General features: G+C 36.7%; 1 protein-coding gene across 4 annotated transcripts in view; it reads right to left on the bottom strand.

Annotated features, from left to right (window-relative positions):
* IFT80 (intraflagellar transport 80) overlaps positions 1–23,765 on the bottom strand; it is a 132,074-nt gene that overhangs the window by 95,038 nt on the left and 13,271 nt on the right. For all 4 annotated transcript variants that reach the window (XM_027542408.1, XM_027542433.1, XM_027542417.1 and 1 more), the window contains 4 exons: positions 21,060–21,144; positions 18,402–18,623; positions 7,629–7,739; positions 5,797–5,865 (listed from right to left, as the gene is read on the bottom strand). In XM_027542408.1, coding sequence (XP_027398209.1) covers positions 5,797–5,865; positions 7,629–7,739; positions 18,402–18,623; positions 21,060–21,096 — 439 coding nt within the window. In that variant the 5' untranslated portion in view covers positions 21,097–21,144. The remainder of the gene's footprint in view (positions 1–5,796; positions 5,866–7,628; positions 7,740–18,401; positions 18,624–21,059; positions 21,145–23,765) is intronic.

Here is a 23,765-nt window from a genome sequence, read left to right as displayed (position 1 = left end):
GTGTTGAATACAGTATAGGTCTACACCGAGTGAACATAAGAAGGTAGAGAAGAATTTGGCACTATATAAGCACTATCTATTAGTAACCACTACTACTACTTTGTAATGAAATAAGCAACCATTTGTTACTGTGTTGCTAATGGGAGTAGGCACTTTATCCTTTAAAACCTAGTTAAAATATGCTGCAATATTTTCCAGGAAGCTTTTCAATTTTTTTGGTGGTCAAATCATTAAGAATTCAAAAACAAAGAATTATTTCCCTTTCTTTCTATTTGTAGAGACATGTACTAACAAATAAGTAATATCAAGTGGAATTTATTCCTCAAAAAAAACAAACAAACAACTTTTTGGCTGTGTATGTCACCAGGTCAGTACAGAGAAATAAAACTAAAAAGAAGGCATGTGTTTCTTTACTTTCTATCCTCAGTCACCTCTCCCTTGGGGATCTCAACTTCCTCCATAGCTTCACCTTTCACCTTTCTGTAACAGACTCTCACATTAATATTTCAGCCTTTATTTCTGAGTTCTAACAAATTTCCATCTACCCCAAAGACATGCCAAAACTTCAAACTCTACATATTTGTATATTATCCCTCCCCACGTACTCCCTCATTCATTCTTCCTCTGAATTCTTCACGTCTTACAGGGTGATCCATTCCTCTCAGCCACTGAGAACTATGCACTTTTTTCAACCACTCTCATCACCACCTCTGTTCAAGCCTCACTGCACTCTAGCAGAGAACACCTCAGTAACCTCCATACCAGTCACCCCAACGTAACCTCTACCTCCTCTAATTGATCCTACATCCTACTGCTAAGGTAATCTTCCTAAAGAGTCTCCCAGGTGGCACAGTCGTAAAGAATCCACCTGTCAAGCAGGAGATGCAGGTTCAGTCTTTGGGTCAGGATGATCCCCTGGAGAATGAAATGCAACCCAGTCCAGAATTCTTGCCTGAGAAATTCCATGGAGAGAGGAGACTTGCAGGCTGTAGTCCATGGGGTTGCCAAGAGTCAGACATAACTTAGCAACTAAAGCAACAACAACAAAATCTACCTGAAGAAACAGGCTTTATCTCTTACTCTTCTGCTCATCTTTTAAAGATTTTTATATGGTTATAGAACAAACTCCAACCGGACATCCCTGGTGGTCCAGTGGCTAGTCTTCCCTGCTCCCAATGCAGGAGGCCCTTGAGTTCAATTCCTGGTCAAGGAACTAGATCCCACATTCTCCAACTAAGACCATAGTCAAATAAATAAAAATAAATTTTTAAAAAGAAAGTATAAATTCCAACCCCCTTCATTTAATGTCTGAGGTTATCTGTGTCTTGGTCCCTCTGGCAGTAGCATCCCTCAGAGCCTACACTTGGCCCAAGGGGTCCTCTCCCCCTCACCTGACTTCCAGGCTTTATGCTGGTCTGCCTCTGTGCCTCTGATCATCTAACTTCCTCCAGAGCTCCGCTGCATTGACAACAAGCCCATTTCCCTACCTAATTTCTTTATCCTTCAAAGTCTAGTTAAAAGATGCTGCAGTATTTACCAGAGAAGTACCTTCTCTCCCCTCAAAGCATTCATCTCTGCCTTCCTGTCTTCCCACAATGCCTTAAGGCAACCAGCACACTCTGCCTTGTGTTACAGTATTTATATTTCCTCTACTAAATTCATTATAGGCAGCTTCCGTGTTTGTCATCTCTTTAATCCATTTGAATACAGTAAGGGAAATGTTCTTAAAGGTTTACAGTATTTCCCTCTTCCAATTTTAATTTATAATTAAAATATACAATGTAATACAAAATAGGGCATCATTATAATTATTCTTGGCCTACATATTACTTTTCTCTAATAAGGAAAAATAACTCTTGATAAACACCAGTAAGAATCATTTTTTAAACATAGTCAAATTCCATCCCTATCCCACTAAAAAACAAAATTAATGCTTCTTCTGCATTGGAGAAGGGGATGACTATGACTTTTTCTATCTTTATGTCTGCCTGCAATTATCAAGAAATGAATTCAGGAATTTTTCTATTTAGCAAATCAAACAAACCTTATAAATAACTAGGGACTTTTCCTTCAGGGTTAATGTCATTACAACTTAACTTCTCCAGTGATTTTTCCCAGAAATAAAATGGGAAAAGTCTATGCTTATTAGGAAAGTGTGGGTGGGAACAATGACCAAAAATTCATAAATTAAAATCATAGTTCTATAGTGAATTTATAATTTTTTAACCTAGAAAAAGATACTAGTTATTAAGCTGAAATACTAATGGGTTAACTAAAATAAAATCTACCTAATTTAGTTTTGCTCATCCTCATAATTAACATAAACCTTGAGTAAGAAGAATAACAAGATTCAAATAGGATAAAAATGATCAGCAATTTAACAGCATTTGATGTTAAGGAAATTGGAGCCATTTGGAATGCTGGTGTAAAATACCATTACGTGAGTCAATGAATACATAATAAAATTACCTATCCTATATGACATAATATGTAATTTAGCTTTTAAGAAAATCCTAGTTATCAATGTAACTGGAAGGAATGAACAAAAAAAGCACCATCCATCCCTCTCCAAAATAAATACCATACACAAAAACAGATCACAGACCTAAATGTACACACTAAAACTATAAAACTCTTACAAGAAAATACAGATGTAAGTCTCCATGATTTTGGATTTGGCAATAGTTTCTTAGATATAACACCAAAACGTAAACAATCAAAAAAAAAGTAGATAAACTGAATTTCATCAAAACTTTTGTGCTTAAGAGACTTCCCTGGTTGTCCAGTAGTTCAAAATCTTCTTGCCAATACAGAGGATAGGGTTCGATCCCTGGTCCCAGATAGACCAGGATGGAGCAACTAAGTCCGTGGCCACAATACTAAGTCCACCTGCCCTAGAGCCTGTGCTCCGCAAAAAGAGAAGCCACCAAAATGAGAAGCCCACATACTACACAACTAGAGAAAGCCTCCATGAAGCAACGAAGAGCCCATGTGTTGCAACAAAGACACATCAAGGCCAAAAATAAAATAAATATTAAAAAAAGAAACGTCTGTGCTTCAAAAGATATCATCAAGAAAATGAAAAGGAAACCCACAAAATGGGGAAATCATATATCCAAGTTGCAAATCATATAGCCAATGGTCTATTAACCAGAATACATAAAGTACTCTTACAACTCGATAACAAAAAGACAACCCAATTTAAAAATGTGCAAAGAATTTTAATAGATATTTCTCCAAACTAGATCTACAAACAGCCATAAAGTACATGGAAAGAGGCTCAACATCATTAGTCACAAGAGAAATGCAAACCAAAACTACAATGAGATACTACTTCACAGTCACTAGGATGACTATAATAAAAATATAATAACAAGTGTTGAGGATTTGGAGAAACTGGAACCTTCATATATTTCTAGTGGGAATGTAAAATGGTATGTTTACTTTGGAAAAAAAAAACTTGAAGAAGACTTTAATTTACTGATATGAAACTATATCCAATGCAGTTCACAAGTCAAGTGAAAACAAGTAAGGAGCATATTGTAGTAGATGCAGTATGCCTCTGGGAATGTTTTCTGGGTGGCCGGAAGACAGGGGTAATATGAAAGACAAGGGTAGTATTTAAGAGATAACTTTATACCCTTATTTACACTTCAAATTCTGAACTATGTGAATTAGTATCTATAAAAAATTTATACTTTAAAAAGATGTAAGCACTCCCTGCAAAGGCATATATGAACAATCAAATTTTTATGATCATTATTATTGAAAATTGGAAGTAGGAAATGGCAACCTACTCCAGTATTATTGCCTGGAAAAGACCAGGGACAGAGGAGGCTGGCTGGCTGTAGTCCATGGGATCACAAAGAGTCAGACACAACTGAGCACAAACACACATTATTGAAAATAGGAGTTGCAAACTCAAATCCCTTCAGAGGTTTATATTGTGTTCTACCACGTAATATAAATGAGTAAATTATTATATGTGGAGTGTAAGAAAACTAAGAGAAGTTTAAAATCCAACTAAAAATGGCATAGCCACCACTGAACCCCAGTTGATCGTATTTATTCTGGAAAGCAGACTTAATGTTGCCAGTTCTTCCAATTTTTCAAGATACCAAAGAGATCCATATAAGAATGTAAAATATCCTAATCTTTAATGCTGGGCCTGGACCATGCTAGTGGGCTAGATTCAGCACACAGGCCATCTGTGACCTTTGATGAATGAAAAGTCCTTAATTCATGAATATATTGGGCTTCCAAACTTCCTCTGCAAGTTTGGGAATTCTAAAAGCATTTTCTGTATAAGAGTGAAATAAGCAGCAATCTGTTTTCCAGACCCATTATTCAGATAAATCACAGCACTGAACCAAAAGTGCTATGTCTTCTACTCTCTATCATTAACAATGTTTATGTTAAGCAACTTAGTCTAAGTTTCAACTTTAGACTTTGGAAAGTCCAAAATGGTAGATCCCAGGGGTAATCAAAGGGAAGGAGATGACTAGGAAGAATTTAAAGAAAGAAAAGGAGCCTTAGAGTGACAACTGGTGAAGAATCTCAGGCAAAAATTCAGATTATTGTAATGGGTAATAAGATAAGCTTTCAAAATTTCTCTGAAGATCTGTGTCTTCTCTAGACAACATATTTAGTAGAAAAGAAAAGAAAGGAAAAAAGGGTATGTATCAGTAGCAGCTACAGCTGAAAAGAACTGCAGCCTCAGCTCCAAGGGGGTGATAATGATCTCTAAAAGAATTCTGTAGTTGCTTGTAAGTCAGACATCATAAGGTAAGAATGCCAAATAATTAGCACTAACAAAAATTATAAAGCCAAAAGTAAATGCCTATTCTTATTAGCTTAAAATAAAATTTATTTTCTAAAGGTATATTTTATTACTAAAGAAACAATAAATTGACATTTTTCTCCTAACTGAAATTTGCTCATGAATGTTTCTATGAACTCTGACTTTTCTACTGATGGATAAACATTCTATTTGGAGATCATCTGTACCAAAGACTTAACCTCAGGAGATAATCACTACATATCACTTATGGTTACTTTTGCTAACATTTGGTTAATGTGTAGTAAAGAAATATAGCTATTTTAACACTATCCTAAGAGTGAACATAATTTAAAAAATGAAATCTGCAAATTTTTGGAAGTCAGTTGTTGGAGATGCTTCACAATATGACTTTATCATATAATTCTGAAGAACAGTCTGCAAGCTTTTTGGCAATCTATCTCTGAAGCAGATATGTGCTCAAGACAACATTAATCTGACTTCTGGATTGATTTTATAGGCACTTCTTCCCAATGAGTATGGAAAACCAAGATGCTGTTCTAAGCAGTTTTATTTTACCAAGTTTTGGATCATTGAAAGTATCTGTTCCCCTTCATTAGTACTGAAATCAAATGTGCAACACAATTCAGAAAGGGTGCTAATATTAAGAAGTTATTAGAATTATTAAGTATGGAGATTGAATGTATTCTATTATTATTAGACACCCCGTGCTATTTCAGAGAGAATATGCACATAATGCTTCAGAGTTATATTAAAAAGAATCACCAGCCTATAACTCTATTTTTATAGATTCACTAACAAGGAAAAAGTCCTTGAGTATTTCTTACATTTCTGGGTTCAAATAAAAGTCACCATGCCCCATTAGGAAACATGAAAGTAAGAAGAAAAAGTTTAAATAGAAGTAAGAGATTTCAGGTTTTGAACCTGACCAAAATCAATCTGAGGAACTACATTAGACTGTTTTTATAGGAAAATGTTAAGACATTTATAATACATACCTTGATGAGCCAAAGTCGATCTTAGCATTCCCGTCTTTGACCATATTTTTATTTGTCCATCTTCTCCAACTATAAAAAGAACATAATAATTGACATTTTACCTATAGGAAATATATGTAAACATTACATTTACATATAAAAATCAACTCTATCTACACTAATGCACATTTAAAATTGACACGTTTCTCTAATTACATGTCACTGCTTCACAACTAAAAAATTTACCTGAAATTACTTTGAAACAATTTTATCAAAGTAGCCTAACTTTCATGACAATAATTGTTTTTCCTTTAATCTTAGAAGATTTGTAAGTATATTATTCAAATAATGCTCTCATTTTCACTGACATCTCCATCCGAGAAGCACTCTAAGAAAAGTGTTTTCAGTGTGATAAGAAGAGTTAAAGCCAAATTCCAGGGAGTTGGGGACTAAATGGAGTGAAGTAACAGACTACTCTTTTGAACAGTTTGCCTGAAAAGGAAAGAAAGAAAGAGGAAATTGTAGCTAGAATTATTTATTAAAGGAAGGATTTTTATTTCTATTTCCTCAATTTTCGAGATAAACAGCATTTAAACACATTTACATGCTGGGAGAAAGAAAAAAAAAAAAAACACTGGGAAAAAGAAAAAAAAACACTGGAAAAGGAGAAGTTGAATAAACAGGCAAGACAGGAGACAACTCACTGATAAAAGTCCTACAAAAGGCCCAGGGGACAGGTGTCATGCTTTTCAAATATATCTACAAATTCTCTGTTATTCTCTCTTTTAAGAAGTTAAGCTTAATTTATCTCTCCTTCAGTTTGGGCTATACTTAGTGACTTGCTTCTAATAAAATATGGTGGAAATGATGGAGTATGACATCCACGGGTGGGTCATAAAATATATTGTGGCTTCCATCCTTCTCTCTTGGATCATTCACCCAGGGAGAATCTCCAGCGGTCATGCTTACTGTAAGACCATTCAAGTAGCCCTATGGAGAAGTCCACGCTGTAAGAACTAAGTTAGGCCTCAGTCATAGAGTCACAGAGGAAGTAGGACCTCTTGCCAACAGCCATGTGAGTGAGCCATCTTGGAACTATCTAGCCCTAGGAGGGCTTCATATGACTGCAGCCCCATCCAACTTCTTGATTCTGAGACAGAACCACCCAGCTAAACATTCCCTGTCTCACATAAACTGTTAGCTAATACATGTTATCTTAAGTCACTAACTTTTGGGATAATCTGTCATACAACAGATATCTAATATAACAGGTGAAGATGAGAAACCCTCAGTAGGGAAGGAGATGGAAGAGAGATAGAAAGGAGTAAAGTTAAATGAGAAAATTTTGAATTTTGATGGCTCAGATGGTAAAGAATCTGCCTGTAATGCAGGAGACCCAGGTTTGATCCCTGGGTCAGGAAGATCCCCTAGAGAAAGGAATGGCAACCCACTCCAGTATTCTTGCCTGGAGAATTCCATGGACAGAGAAGCCTGGCAAGTTACAATCCATGGGGTTGCAAAGAGTCAGAAATGACAGAGCAACTAACATGTACACGCATGGGCAAACGCACACGCACACGTATTTAAATGAGAATATTTTGAAGAATTAAAACATATTTACTCAATATCTGATTATTTCAAAACCTTCTTGAGAGAATGTTCTCCATTAGCCATGTAAGAAAACTAATATGACACTCTGAATTATAACATTATATAACAGTCTAGATCAATCCTGTGCCAATTACTTGCTGTTAGACAAGGAAAGACACTACTGCTAAATTAAAACATTCTGTTCTTCTGGAAATTTTTCTTTAAAAAATTCATTTTAAATGTCATTTATGCAGATAACTTACCTGTAACTAATGCTGTTCCTTCATAATTCCATCGTCCTGCCAGCACTGCTCCACTGTGAGCTTCCACACTTTTTTCCACTCTTCCTAACTTAGAAATCAGATGAAATTTACCTAAAAGAAATTATACTTGAGAAATCTATTTTATTAAATTAATTTATCCAATCAACAAGCATCTGTTGAGAACCAACTATTAGACTAGTCAGCATGGTGCTAGGCATCAGAGATACAGGGCAAATAATACAATTATTCTTACTCTTGAGGAGTGCACAAATCTATTGGAAAACAGGCACAAAAGCAAAATTATAAAACCTTGAAACAAGTGGTGTGACAGAATATATATATGATACTATGATAGTTCAGAGGGACAATAAAATTGTCCTGGAATATGGTCAAAGGAACCCAAGAGGAATATCAACAAAGCCTTCTATTTAAGCAGAATTTTGAAGTTTTGCTTTTTTTTAAAAATGGTTATAGAAAAGCTGCTGTTGCTGCTAAGTCACTCCAGTTGTGTCCGACTCTGTGCGACCCCAGAGACGGCAGCCCACCAGGCTCCCCCGTCCCTGGGATTCTCCAGGCAAGAACACTGGAGTGGGTTGCCATTTCTTTCTCCAATGCATGACAGTGAAAAGTGAAAGTGAAGTTGCTCAGTCGTGTCCGACCCTCAGCGACCCCATGGACTGCAGCTTTCCAGGCTCCTCCATCCATGGGATTTTCCAGGCAAGAGTACTGGAGTGGGGTGCCATTGCCTCTCCAATAGAAAAGCTAGAAAAAGTTATATAACTTGTTTTTTTAAAAACAGGTTGTAGAAGGAATTATGGAGAAGAGAGGATCTAAATAGTTGAACACTGTTAAAAAAAATTTAAAAACTGAGGCATATTAAAAAATACTGAGTTTATTTGCACAGAAATCAATTCCAATTCAGCAGTGCCAAACCTTAAGTGGTTAGGAATGCTCCACTGACAGGAGGTCAGGTACAGAGAAATGACAAAACTAAGGATATTACTGACTGACTATACCTTAAAGCCTAGTTGGCTGTCTGTGATTGGTTGTCCTTTGGTTTCAATTTTGTAATCTTGAAGCATTCATTTACAGGCTTAGATTTTGACTTGCTGAGGTATATACACCATTAGTCACCTCAAGTCTAAAGGCCTCCTTCTTTAATTTAAAGGACAAGCCCAAATTTTTTAAATCCTTGCCTTATTTTACACTGTACCAGGCACCAGGTAGACAAAAAGAAGTAGGTTATTTGGTTGCTGTCATTGAAAGTTCACGCATTTATAGGCGAACAGCAGAAAACTTACATTACAAGACCTAAGCTAAGTATATAAGAGATGTCAAGGGAACAAATCAACTATACAAAGAATAAGTACTACAGGAAGCCAAAACAATTGCAGTGTTGTTTTGAATGATCATGAAATCTAGTAATATATAGTTTTTGATAAAATAATTAAGTATAGGTGGTCCTCCATATTCAAGGGTTCTGAAATCCTTGGACTCAACCTACCAAAAAACAAATAAAGCCCAGAAAGCTCCAAAAACAGAACTTGAATTTGCCCTGCACCATGAACTATTTACATAGCATTTACATTGTATTTACAACTTTGAGTCTCTTGGACTGCAAGGAGATCCAACCAGTCCATCCTGAAGGAGATCAGCCCTGGGATTTCTTTGGAGGGAATGATGCTGAAGCTGAAACTCCAGTACTTTGGCCACCTCATGCGAAGAGTTGACTCATTGGAAAAGACTCTGATGCTGGGAGGGATTGGGGGCAAGAGGAGAAGGAGACGACAGAGGATGAGATGGCTGGATGGCATCACTGACTCGATGGATGTGAGTCCGAGTGAACTCCGAGAGTTGGTGATGGACAGGGAGGCCTGGCATGCTGCGATTCATGGGGTCGCAAAGAGTCGGACATGACTGAGCGACTGAACTGAACTGAACTGAACTGAGGTATTATAAGCAGTCTAGAGATGTCTAGAGATGACTTGCTTCCTTAGTGGCTCAGAGGGTATAAAGTCTGCCTTCAATGCGGGAGACCCAGGTTCCATCCCTGGGTTGGGAAGATCCCCTGGAGAAGGAAATGGCAACCCACTCCAGTATTCTTGCCTGAACAATCTCATGGACAGCAGAGCCTGGTGGGTTACAGTCCATGGGGTCGCAAAAGTCCCATGCAACTAAGCAACTTCACTTTCACTTTCAGAGATGACTTTAAGTATATGGGAGGATGTGTGTAGGTCATGTGCAAATACTATGCCATTTTATACAAGGGACTTGGCCATCTGTAGATTTTAGTATCTACAGGGGTCCTGAAACCAACCCCTTTGAATACTGAGAGCCAACTGTAAGTGGAATTAGAAATCCACCCCCCCCCAAAAAATGTATATCTTTTTTGCTATAAAATAATAATGTGGCTTGCCTAATCAGATTTTGCCTCAAAGGATTTGTTTGAATTCATTTTTAACTTAAGACTTCTCAAGATTCTTACTAACAATTCATTAAAAATATATTTAAGTCAGATGCTTTAGGTGGCTTTAAAACGTTTCTCTGGAGAATTCTAATACAGATGGTTTTCAAATATTTTATACCTAGCATCTTGTGGTTATTTCACTGACCACCAAACCATTTCCATCAAGAAAATCATTCCTCCATTTTATATACATTGCATATTATTTGTAGCTCTGTTGCAGCATTTTTTATTGGGCTGTAATTCTTTTCAAGGGGCCATGTCTTAGTCATAGTTTTATTTGCAATAGTGCTTTTACATAAACAGCATTCATTAAGTTTAACCAACTCAGTAACCATATTTAGTAACTTAAGAAGACTTTGACGTTCTTTTTTTTCTCATTCAATCTGATCATTTATTTTCTAGGCCCTCATCAATAAACTACTCCTTTCCTTCATCTAACCACCTACTAGTGCCATCTACTTTTCCTCATATCTTCCTTTTACTTTTATATTTGCCTCTGGGTCATTTTTCAATGTAACAAGATTACTTTGAATACAACTTTACTAGTACTCTCTTTATGAGACTAAAAAAATTAATTTGGATATACTTTTTTAATACATTGTTTTACAGAGAAAATATGAGTGGGGGTGAATTTCAAAAGAGGAAACTAGAAAGATGACATATAGTGAGTGGCCAATATTTACTTTATCCAAGTCTATTTCACTAAATGTTAGCATGCTGTCTAACACAAAATATCTACATACTAAATTGCTACATGTCACAAACGAATCTATCTAATAGATTAACCAAGCAACTCGTGAACCATAAATGAAAGGTCCATAAATTTCAACATATTTAGAAATTTTATGTACTTTGATCACTGATATTTCTTATCCTAAAATATGTAATCTGACTTTCTGACAAATGCTGAATTCTTACTTTCTACAACTTCACAGAAGACACACACTGAGACAACTAAGGCTAGCTCTTTGCATAGACTTGGCACTCAATAAATCTTTTACCTTTGTAATTTGCCTGACTGTTACACATTGCTTGAATAGCACAACCCAAGTAAAGCCTAAGTATAAAACTACATATATCAAAAAAAATTTTTAAACATAATTATTCCTTTAACGATTTTAGTTCTTCTTCCCTTCAGCTTTTCTATAAACTTTTTAAAGTGCTAGACCAAAAAACTAAAGACCAAATAAATTACCTCTAATTATTTGCTAAGGGTAGGGTTGGGAAGAGATATAAACAATTCATTCATTTATTTAATCGATAGCAATTCATTGATTAAACAGTGGATGATTTGGGTAAAAAACATGGATATTTACAGCCAAATGTAAAAAATTTATCTCTTATTATTAAAGATAAACTAAAAAGAGGAAAATGCTATTTAAAAGAACAGAGGAAGTAGAATAAATTATATGAAACACATTTCTCAAGGTTAGAAATGCCTTAAGAAATGTCCATGGAAACATGAGGCAGCTTGGAATAGGATATTAGAAAAAAGGTCACATGAGCACTTTTGCAGACTGCTTTATAGCAGAAATCTTTTGGCAGATGGTTGTAAAAAGCCAAAGAGATCAGTAACCACTAACTTCTGATAAAAAGAAATGAACACAAAAATTCTTTTTAAAGTGGGATTTTAAATGTACTTATTAACTAATAAGAGAATAAAAGGCTTACTTTAAGATATTTAACAATGTATAAAAAATTCAACTTTCACTAAATATAATTTAAGGAGTGTTTATTGGATTTACAAGAGATTTTATACCAGAATTCCTTTACAAAGCAGTTCCCCTAATGCATTTCAAATAATTCTTCTTTGAATATAAATCTTTTAACACATTGTGAAAGAAATATCACCTCTAAAAAGTAGGATACAGCTGCATGAAATATTCAAAAAAGAGGTAATAACAGTGAAGAGAGAATTATTGGTGAGACAAAATACTTGGCAAGAGTCTGCTTTATGTACTTCAGGATCTGACCCCCAAATCCCATGTTTGTTGTTGTTTTTTTTAATGTTACCACTAACACAGAAGATGGAGAGGGTATAACAAAGGGAACAGTGATGAACTCCAAAATCTGTAACCTAGCGATCTGCTGTACAACATTGTGGTTACACAAAATTATATAAATATATATATATTTTCTCCAAGTTTATACGTTTCTCCATGTTTATATAAATATATAGAAAATTATTAAATATTGTACTATACACTTAAAAATGTGTTGTGTAGATCTCATATTATGTATATTTTCAAACCAGAATAATACTTCTTTTTATAGTATTTGATTAACAGAGAACACAGCATCCACATATAAAATGATCTCAGATGTTTATCTGGCAGGAAACCCTTGACCAACCACCTTCAAATGGCATCCACTTTCTTCTGTTTTTGAATATTTCTTTTTCATTTCATTTTTCATTTTTACTTCTGGATTCTGTTTCTAGTCTCACTCTTCCACTTTTTTCCTTTGAACTATCATCTTTTGCTTTCTCTTTCACAAGATCCAAGATATTCGTAATTCCACCTAGGAGAAAAGACTCAACTATTCTGCTTTGGTTCTCTCTTCTTCCCACATCTAGTTATGCTAGGTTACCTTATCTTTTTTACTTTGTAATAAACCTAAAAATAAAATACAGTTTCTTATGGAGAAGGAAATGGCAACCTATGCCAGTATTCTTGCCTGGAAAATTCCATGGACAGAGGAGCCTGGAGAGTTACAGTCCAGGGGGTCACAAGTAGGACACAACTAAGCACACAAGCACAAAAACAAATATTAAACTTTTATTTTTTGAAATTGTATGGATTAGCAATTCTAAAACAACCTACTATGTATTGTAGAATTAAACAAGTGAGTAAACATACTGATAATAATGGGAGCCAAGGTTCCACACTGTTTCCAAGTATTGAGACTAGAATTAATTCTGCAGTGCTGAACTAGAATTGGCAGTATCAAAATTAACTTATGGCTTTTGTCACGGGAAGGAACCATGGAAGGAAGGGAGGGAGGAAACATAGGAGGAAGGGAAAGGAAGTAAAGGAAGCGAGGGAGGGAGGAAGAAATAGCTGTAGATATGTATGTTTTCAACATATATTTCTTAGCTCCATCCTATGAGAGGACCTTGAAGCAAACATATCCCACTGAAATGCACACACCTAGCACTGTCATCTTGGCTTTTAGATATCATCAAGCACACAAAAAAAGAACATGTCTCCTTGGAGAAACAGCTGATTTGGAAGTTGGGACTGGGAAAGTACAAAATGAGCCTGGAACATCTTGTGCCAGCAAAGTGCTCAAAAGATGAGGAAACATATCCCCCACGGCAAAACAAAAATTCATTTGACCTGGCTTCATGGAGCTCCCACTGGCCAAATCTGTGGCAATTTTAACATTAAAATGTGTAAATGATAGTAATAGGATGCTCAAGAAATAAAACAAGGGATAGGATGGGGCGTGGGGTGGAAGGGAGATTCAAGAGGGAGTAGATACACACACACACACACACACACACACACATAGTTATAATTGATTTATGTTGTCATATGGCATTCATGCATTGGAGAAGGAAATGGCAACCCACTCCAGTGTTCTTGCCTGGAGAATCCCAGGGACGGGGATACCTGGTGGGCTGCCGTCTATGGGGTCGCACAGAGTCGGACACGACTGAAGCGACTTAACAGCAGCAGCAGCAGTCATATGGCAGAAACCAATACAACACTGTAAAGCAATTATCCACTAATTATAAAAAAGAATGAATAACTTAAAAATGAAATAAAATAAGCATCTATGAGTCTAATCTGATGTAAGTAAACAAATAAACAAATGTGCAGGAGACAGAAGGCTCTTCTTTGAGGGAGAATACCAACTAATCAATATAAAAGATACTATGGCATTTAAAAAAATATCATTCGGCAACCATCTTAGTAATAAATGACTCAGCTAAGATAGTGGGAGAAAATTTGAGGAGGAAGAGAATATTTTTATATAGTCTGAAAGTATCCACTTAGAAATTATTTACTAAAAGGGAAAAACATTAACTTTACAGTGGAGAAGGAAATGGCACCCCACTCCAGTACTCTTGCCTGGAAAATCCCATGGACAGAGAAGCCTGGTAGGCTACAGTCCATGGGGTCACAGAGTCAGACACGACTTCACTTTCACTTTCACAGTAGATTAATTTAGTGAACACAACCTTTCAAAGTAATCAAAGTTAATGTCACCAGTAAGGAGTCAAACCAGAATTATGAATTTTCCACTCTGATGCCTTAAGTATTACTGTTAAAAATGTATAGCTGAATTTAATCATAAGGAAAAATCAGACAAAAGTGAATTGATTGGACATTCTATAAAAATAACAGGCCCATATTCTTCAAAACAGTCGAGATCATAAAAGAAAGATGGAGGATTTGCTCCAGATTAAAGGAAGTTAGTGAGATATGACAAAAACAATGTTATTCTTTACAAGAAAAAAAAATTTCTATAAAAGACATAATTAGGACACTTGCTAAAATTTGAATACAAACTGTAGATTAGGTAATAATATTATATCAGTGTTAAATTTCCTGATTTTGATCAATGTATTGTGGTTAAGTTACTGAAAAATCCTTATTCTTAGGAAATGCATTGAAGTATATATGGTTAACAGAAAAGGCAATGGCAACCCACTTCAGTACTCTTGCCTGGAGAATCCCAGGGACTGGGAGCCTGGTGGGCTGCCGTCTATGCGGTCAAACCAAGCCGGACACAACTGAAGCAACTTAGCCGCAGCAGCAGTAGCAGTATATATGGTTAATGACAAAGGTAATCATGATGGTGTGATTACTCACCTAGAGTCAGATACCAAGGGAACACCTCATGCAAAGATAGGCTCAATAAAGGAAAGAAATGGTATGACCTAACAGATGCAAAAGCCATTAAGAAGAGGTGGCAACAATACACAGAAGAACTGTACAAAAAAGAGCTTCACAACCCAGATAATCTCGATGGTGTGATCACTCACCTAGAGCTAGACATCCTGGAGGTCAAGTCAAGTGGGCCTTAGGAAGCATCACTATGAACAAAGCTAGTGCAGGTGATGGAATTCCAGTTGAGCTATTTCAAATCCTGAAAGATGATGCTGTGAAACTGCTGAAACTCAATATGCCAGTAAATCTGGAAAACTCAGCAGTGGTTATAGGACTGGAAAAGGTCAGTTTTCACTCCAATCCCAAAGAAAGGTAATGCCAAAGAATGCTCAAACTACCGCACAATTGCACTCATCTCACACGCTAGTAAAGTAATGCTCAAAATTCTCCAAGCCAGGCTTCAGCAATACATGAACCGTGAACTTCCAGATGCTCAAGCTGGTTTTAGAAAAGGCAGAGGAACCAGAGATCAAATCGCCAACATCCGCTAGATCATTGAAAAAGCAAGAGAGTTCCAGAAAAACATCTATTTCTGCTTTATTGACTATGCCAAAGCCTTTGACTGTGTGGATCACAATCAACTGTGGAAAATTCTGAAAGAGATGGGAATACCAGACCACCTGATCTGCCTCTTAAGAAATCTGTATGCAGGTCAGGAAACAACAGTTAGAACTGCACATGGAACAAAAGACTGGTTCCAAAAAAGGAAAGGGGTACATCAAGGCTGTATATTGTTACCCTGCTTAATTAATTTATACATCATGAGAAATGCTGGGCTGGATGAAGCACAAGCTGGAATCAAGACTGCTGGGAGAAATAGCAATAACCTCAGATATGCAGATGATATCACCCTTATGGCAGAAAGTGAAGAAGAACTAAAGAGCCTCTTGATGAAAGTGAAAGAGGAGAGTGAAAAAGTTGGCTTAAAGCTCAACATTCAGAAAACTAAGATCATGCCATCCAGTCCCATCACTTCATGGCAAATAGATGAGGAAATAGTGGAAACAGTGGCTGACTTTATTTTGGGGGGCTCTAAAATCACTGCAGATGGCAATTCCAACCATGAAATTAAAAGACACTTGCTCCTTGGAAGGAAAGTGACCAACCTAGACAGCATATTAAAAAGCAGAGACATGACTTTGCCAACAGAGGTCCATCTAATCAAGGCTATGGTTTTTCCAGTGGTCATGTATGGATGTGAGAGTTGGACTATAAAGAAGCTGAGCACCAAAGAACTGATGCTTTTGAACTGTGGTGTTAGAGAAGACTCTTGGGAGTCCCTTGGACTGCAAGGAGATCCAATGGGTCCATCCTAAAGGAGATCAGTCCTAAGTGTTCATTGGAAGGACTGATGCTAAAGCTGAAACTCCAATACTCTGGCCACCTGATGCGAAGAGCTGATTCATTGGAAAAGATCCTGATGTTAGCAAAGATTGAAGGCAGGAGGAGAAGGGGACAACAGAGGCTGAGATGGTTGGACGGCATCATCGACTCAGTGGAGATGAGTTTGAGTAGATCCCGGAGTTGGTGATGGACAGGGAGGCCTGGTGTGCTGTGGTCCGTGGGGTTGTGAAGAGTTGGACACAAATGAGCGACTGAACTGAACTGAACTGAACTGATATATGGTTAAAGTTGGATGTCTGTAAATTACTCTCAAATGTTTCAGGAAAAAGTATGTGTGGAGGGCAGGAGAGAGAGAAAAGAGTAGCAATGATAAGTACATGGGACAAAATGTTAACAATTAAGTGAATATGAATAAAGAATATGCAGGAATTATCTCTACAATTCTTACATCTTTTCTATAAATGTGAAATTATATCAAAATTAAGTTTTTTTAAGTCAACCCTTCATATTATCATCAGAGGTAAACAAGTCTAGCTCTTTTCAGAGTCAATCTTGTAAGCACTAGGCAGTGTATTAAATACTTTCACACAATATTTCATCTAATCAAGATTCAGGAAGTAAGTTTAAAAACTGCCATACATTCTGCCTGTAAAAGAACTGGGATCTGATGTGATTGTTTGCCATAACATCCTTTTCTTCTTCTGGCTACAAAAGCCCTCTTCTCTTTCCCTTTCCACAGTGGCCAAAGGCCTGCCATGCTCAGGCAATCAGTGTCGCAATCCCTTGACTAAAATGATTCACTCAGTGATGGGCAGATGACCCAAGCTTGTCCAGGACCCTTTCTGCAAGCTGACTACAAGAGGGACTGAGGAAGAGGCACTGTGTCTGCTGACTTTCCTCTTCTTGTAAGTTAAGCCTTGGGCTGCTGGCTGCCATTCATGCTCACCTGGGGAGAGTCTGTCCAAGAGATGGTAAGGATCAGGGGCCTGCTGCCTCTGTGCTTAAAGATCTTCCCCAGGAGCTAGGTAAACCTGAAAACTCCAGCTGTGCGTAAGTAAGTTGTTAGCCTAATGAGTTTCTGTTACTTTGATGAAAGTACTCCTAACTGACACCATAGATAAAGTGTAATACAGACGGAAAGGGCTTCCCAGGTGGCACTAGTAAACAACTCGCCTGCCATTGCAGGAGACATCAGAGACGTGGATTCAATCCCTGGGTCGGGAAGATCCCCTGGAGAAGGGCATGGCAACCCACTCCAGTATTCTTGCCTGGAGAATCCCCATGGACTGGCGGGTTACAGCCCACAGGATCGCAAAGAGTCAGACACGACTGAGGCAACTTAGCACACGTGCACGCACAGACAGAAAACAGTTCAAGTTATTTCTAAGAAACAAAAACATGTCCTTAAAAAGTAGAAAAATGGTGCTTTTCACTCACCAATAATAAGACTACGATCAAACTACTTTCCACCTCTGTAAGTGAAAATTAGTGTGCGTGCTAAGTTGCTTCAGTCCTGTCTGGCTCTTCGCACTGTAGCCTGCCAAGCTCCTCTGTCCATTCATTGGATTCTCCAGGTAAGAACAGTGGAGTGGGTTGCCATGTCCTTCTCCAGGGGATCTTCCCAACCCAGGGATCCAACCTGCATCTCTTACATCTCCTGCATTGGCAGGTGGGTTCTTTACCACTAGTGCCATCTGGGAAGCCCAAATTAGCATGTACTAGAAAATAAAGATTTTATTTAATAGAGACCTTACTAAATGAATGTGTGTTATACCTCTTTTTAGTGTGGTTATTTTACACAGTTAAACTTTAAGAAATTAGAAACCAAAACTGTTAAAAGCACAACAATATCTGTGAACACAGAAAAAGTAAAGCCCAAGGTTCACACTCAATTTCAGTATATGCCAGTTTAACTCACTTTCTTCTATGACAGTTGGTCTTAAAGTTATACACAGACCAACTGACCACACAGGAAATGGACAAATAACTCAAAACATAAGTTATAATAAGAAGCGGTGTCTTTTAAAAACAAAGATGAGCAAATAATGTTTATTAAAAACTTACCATCAGAACTTGTGAGGACAAAGATTTCTGCTTGAGTTTGTTTCTTTATGCCTAAACTTTTTGGAAACCAATGAAGGTCTATTGGGTAAATATCATCAGGCAGCTTTACTATTTGACTTGTTTCACCGGTTAACAAGTTCCACTTCACGATCTGGTGATCATCACTACATGAATACAGCTCTTCAGCAGTAGTCCAGCCCACACAGCTCACTAATTCTTGATGTGTCACCATATTAAGGAGACATAAAACACACAAAAGTCTTCAGTTTTAACAAACACAATATTTTGCAGATGCAGATTATAAGAACAATATAAAATAAGGTCAAATGTTTCAAGATTCAAAACCTACTTTTCCAGTGTAGGACTTTCATATTTTTTCCATAAAAGGAAAGGAAAATAAGCATCTATCAAAACAGTTGTAAGAAGAATGGAAAGCAGGATAAGAAACCCAGGTGCCAAAAGAGAAAAAAACAAAGATTTAATACACGAAAAATTTTAAAATGTGTTACAAAAGATTCTATAAACAAGGCCAAAAGATGCAGAAAGACACCTAACAGATTAAAAGGATGAAAGATCTAATCTGTTGCAGGATAAGTGGGGAGAAAAGGGAAATATGTATTGTTTTATTTACATATATCTGTATTGTTATTAGAATAAGCATGTATCATTTTGATAAGTTTTAAAAAATCAACTGCTAAAAGAACACTGAAATATAACAGTTAAATACCTGCTTAAATGACATAATAATTTACCCAGGAAAAAATTTACAGCTTAATAGCTGAAACTAAAATCCTACCAAACTTCCTGACGTTAAATTCAGCAAGTAATTCAGTTACAATTTACTGCCCACACAAGGTGATATGGATAAGATATAAACCCTAAAATTCTTACTTTAACCTATTTTTTGGTCTCTGATTTATCAAGTAGATTTCCATAAATTGAGGTGCTAAAGTGGCCCTTACTTCCTCCATTAGAACAGGCGCTTACCTAGCAGAGTTGTGTATCCTACAGAAGGAACTTTAGATTGTCTTTTATGAGAGATGCTTTCTCCTGTTTATATATGGATTTCTATATTACCATATCATCCTAGTTGGGTTGTTTGCTCTTTTGTTGTTATTGTATAATCATTTTACTTCCTTCTCTTTTCATCAATGCTTTCTATCCAAGCAATCAATAAACTCTAAGAAAAAAGAAAGAGACTATGTGCCATAATTATTCTGGGATGTTCTAAGTTTTTTTAATACTTCAAAATATGATAGATTAAGCAAATAACCAGAAAGGTAAAAAATGAAATTATAGAAGGGTCTGATGAGTCTGCACAAATAGGTAACAAAGTGGCATTGGAATACTCAGAATTCAAAGTAAAATCTAAACAAAAGAACCTTGATATCACTAGACCATTACTGAAAAAAATTCTTCCAGTATAACTGTCATAGCTTAAACATTGTTAGTTAAAACCTTTATTATACAAAGGGAGAGTGTCTGCTAAAACCTAGAAAGAAAATAAACACACACACTCCAAAACAAAAAAAACATTAATTTTATCCTTATAAAAACTGATGTAAGTACCCAGCAGACATATGTGAGGTGTCTTCAAACTAGTAAGTCAACTAAAATTATGGGAGACATAAGAGGACTGCTAGAATAAGAAAGTCTAAAAGGATCATTATTCTTCAGCTTGAAAAGGTAAAAGCAGACACTAGACAGTCAAAATCTATAAGACTGTAAAAAGCATGAACTCCTGAGGGCACACTTTGAAAAAAGAATAAAAGTGATTCCATGAGAAATAAAAGGAATTACATCTTCACTCAAACAGTAAAAAAAAAAAAAGTAATACAAATTCAAAACATTTGATCAAATGTCTAAAACGCTGCTTTTCTATGGCTGAAGGATCACATTTTTTTTTATTTCAAACCTGTTGAAGATCAACATTTTGTAAGATAAAATAAAAATGAATTACTAGGAAAATGACCTTACATTTGGATGTTGTGACTGTCAAATTGCTACAAAAATTTCTTCCTTCTTACTTTCAATTTCTGTTCTTATCCCTTCACAGGCCTGTAATAAAGTCTGAAGATGATACTTTTAGAAGCACTGGTCTAAATAACTACGAATGAAGGTAAAGGGGCCTACCAATCTTTCTGACATATAATTGGGAGTTCTTGCTGACAAAATACAGGGTCATGCATTTGATAAAATATTTATAATTGCCACATTCACACATGAAATAATAAAGGTCTGACTGCTCAGACTTCCCCAGCTTACCCTCCATTTTATTATGAGCATGAAAAAACAGAACAGAATTCAGTGAAAACATACTAGGTCTTATTAAGAGAGAAATTACTTTTTTTTAAAAAAAAAAAACCTTCAAGATTTTAGACTAAACAAAAACCAACCGTTTTTTATGTACTTAAGTACAGTAGTACTAAAGTAAGAAAAAAGTTAATAAATATTTGAAAGTAAGATTTAGAGCAAATAATTTGCTTTGGAAAAATACCTGCAACATATGACCTCAAATATTTCAGAAATAATTTACAAAACTATCATTAAAGGAATGAAGAAAAAATCCATTCTCCAACTAGACTACAAAAGAAGAAAACTTTTAATAATACTACAATAAGGAGATCACAATAAGGTTTATAAGTATTAAAAGGATATGCTTTGGTTCTTTTAAAAGAGATATCTTCAGTCTCATGTCTCCACCTTCCAGCAAAATTTTTTAAATGCCACCTGATTGAATTCACTGTAAAAATAAAAGGAGGAAAATACAGAATACACATTAAAAACAAATATACATACACAAAAAATTAAAAGCAAACAAAACATCTTAGCACCCTGATGACTGAAGCACTTTCAATCCTGCTGGCATCAAATACATGGAAAGAGGAAGAAAACTAGTCAGTGGACTAATTCAGCCAATGGGTGACTGGAGGGTTTAGGTGGGACTTCTGAGGTTCTCTGCAACCTGCCTAAAACAGTCCTACAAGTACAGAATGTCAGTAAATCTGGCCAGGTAAATAATTTCCAAGGGCTGTCCTGAGGCCTAATCAAAAGATTTTTTAAACTATGGGAGCTTCAACTTTAGCATCAGTCCTTCCAATGAATATTAGGACTAATTTCCTTTAGGATGGACTGGATGGATCTCCTTGCAGTCCAAGGGACTCTCAAGAGTCTTCTCCAACACCACAGTTCAAAAGCATCATTTCTTCTGAGCTCAGCTTTCTTTATAGTCCAATTCTCACATCCATACATGACTACTGGAAAAACCATAGCTTTGACTAGACAGACTTTTGTTGGCAAAGTCATGTCTCTGCTTTTTAATATGCTGTATAGGTTGGTCACAGCTAGTCTTTTAATTTCATGGTGGCAATCACCATCTGCAGTGATTTTGGAGCCCAAAAAAATAAAGTCTCTCACTGTTTCCCCATCTATTTGTCACGAAGTGATGTGACCGGATGCCATGATCTTAGTTTCCTCAATGTTGAGCTTTAAGCCAACTTTTTCACTTGCCTCTTTCACTTCCATCAAGAGGCTCTTTAATTCTTCTTTGCTTTCTGACACAAGGGTGGTATCACCTGTGTATCTGAGGTTACTTATATTTATCCAAGCAATCTTGATTCCAGCTTGTGCTTCATCCAGCCTGGCATTTCACATGATACACTCTGCATATAAGTTAAATAAGCAGAGTGACAATATACAGCCTTTCCCGATAATATACTCCTTTCCTGATTTGGACAATATACCCCTTTCCCGATTTGGAACCAGTCTGTTGTTCCATGTGCAATTCTGTTGTTCCTTGACCTGCATACAGATTTCTCAGGAGGCAGGTAAGGTGGTCTGGTATTTCCATTTCTTTCAGAATTTTCCACAGTTTGTTGCAATCCACACAGTCAAGGCTTTGGTGTAGTAAATAAAGCAGAAGTAGATGTTTTCCTGGAACGTTTTTGCTTTCTCGATGATCCAACGGATATTGGCAATTTGATCTCTGGTTCCTCTGCCTTTTCTAAATCCAGTATATCATGCTTCATGTATTGTTGAAGACTGGCTTGGAGAATTTTGAGCATTACTTTGCTAGTGTGTGAGATGAGTCCAATTGTGCAATAGTTTGAATATTCTTTGGCATTGCCTTTCTTTGGGGTTGGAATGAAAACTGACCTTTTCCAGTGAATGGATATACATTAAAATAAATTCCAAAGGTCTCATCAAAGGCTAAGATACATTTTTATGGGATTTAATTATGGAACCCACATGGGAATACTATGACATCATCAACCTAGATCAAATCTAAGATTTACATTATATTGGAGGTAAACAGACTGCCCACCAGTTATGGCTGCCATGGTGGCAAAGTGAAAAATAAGCAAGTTATCTAAGAAAGAGGTAATGATTTTCATGCATTGGAGAAGGAAATGGCAACCCACTCCAGTGTTCTTGCCTGGAGAATCCCAGGGATGGGGGAGCCTGGTAGACTGCCGTCTATGGGGTCACACACAGTCGGACACGACTGATGTGACTTAGCTTAGCAAAAATACAGCTATATCTCAAGGCACCTTTTTCACTTACTCATAAATTTGTGAGGATGAGTAGAAAGTTGTTGCTGCTGCTGCTGCTGCTAAGTCGCTTCAGTCGTGTCCGACTCTGTGCGACCCCAGAGACGGCAGCCCACCAGACTCCCCCATCCCTGGGATTCTCCAGGCAAGAACACTGGAGTGGGTTGCCATTTCCTTCTCCAATGCATGAAAGTGAAAAGTAAAAGTGAAGTTGCTCAGTCGTGTCCGACTCTCAGCAACCCCATGGACTGCAGCCTTCCAGGGTCCTCCGTCCATGGGATTTTCCAGGCAAGAGTACTGACCATAGAAAAAAATCTGAAGTGTTTTATCCAGTTAATATACAGTTAGGAAGTCAGAAATCTGTCTCCCCGCTCCAGTTCACTTAAGGAGATTTGTGTATAACTTGAAAGTATAATCTGTGTATAGCAGCCAGAGCAAGAAAATAATCTCTCCTAGTCACACTTCTAAGGCTCACTTTTGGTCCTTAGGAGTTTTGGCACCTTTCTTGAAACTACTTCCTCCCTTCTATCAGACCTCCTTTAACTAGAGGGGGGAAAAAAAGTAAAAACATGCTGCTGTTTCACATTCAAACTCATCCAGCTTATAAGGATTTTAAAAGAATAAAGGCAGATAAACTGTTGCTTTTGGAAATGAGAAACAACGTAATAGACAAGAATTCATGTGTGTGAATATACAATTTTAACCAGAAACTTTAAAGATCTTTAGCAAAGGCATGGTGTATCCTACATCAAAATATCTCCAACTGCTGAAATCCATAATAATTAGGAATCATTCCTTACCAAAAGAAATCATT

This window comes from Bos indicus x Bos taurus, chromosome 1 (genome assembly GCF_003369695.1).
Source record: "Bos indicus x Bos taurus breed Angus x Brahman F1 hybrid chromosome 1, Bos_hybrid_MaternalHap_v2.0, whole genome shotgun sequence".
Classification (NCBI taxonomy): Eukaryota; Metazoa; Chordata; class Mammalia; order Artiodactyla; family Bovidae; genus Bos; species Bos indicus x Bos taurus.
Note: the sequence above shows the minus strand (reverse complement) of the source record. Positions and strands in the feature narration are given on the sequence as shown.